The sequence below is a fragment of the Mesitornis unicolor genome, unplaced genomic scaffold (assembly GCF_000695765.1).
Source record: "Mesitornis unicolor isolate BGI_N332 unplaced genomic scaffold, ASM69576v1 scaffold43223, whole genome shotgun sequence".
Lineage (NCBI taxonomy): Eukaryota > Metazoa > Chordata > Aves > Mesitornithiformes > Mesitornithidae > Mesitornis > Mesitornis unicolor.
Window position 1 is genome coordinate 1 of NW_010176141.1, and position 258 is coordinate 258.

General features: G+C 69.0%; 1 protein-coding gene across 1 annotated transcript in view; it reads left to right on the forward strand.

Moving 5' to 3' along the window:
- The first annotated feature begins 39 nt into the window (after positions 1–39).
- Positions 40–258, forward strand: part of AAR2 (AAR2 splicing factor homolog (S. cerevisiae)) — a 5034-nt gene continuing 4815 nt past the window's right edge. The window contains 2 exon segments of the mRNA XM_010181661.1: positions 40–254; positions 256–258. The exon segment at positions 256–258 is cut by the window's right edge and continues 182 nt beyond it. Of these exon segments, the coding sequence (XP_010179963.1) occupies positions 40–254; positions 256–258 (218 nt within the window).

A 258-nucleotide genomic window follows, 5' to 3' on the forward strand; every position in this document is an offset into this window, starting at 1 on the left:
GAGGGGGAGGTCGAGGCCTTCAGGGAGAACCTGCCGGAGATGGATCCGTTCCTCGGGCCCTACCCCTACGAGACCCTGAAGAAGTGGGTATCCCTCAGCAGCTTTATCGGCGAAGCGGCCATGAAGAGACTGCAACCGGAGAGCGGGCGGATCTGCGCCTTCTCGGAGGTGCTGCCGGTGCTGGCCGGACGGCACAGCAGGGACCGGGCGGAGCAGGGCCTGCCGCCCCTGGGCGCCGTGTGCCGGAGCTACGCCGCG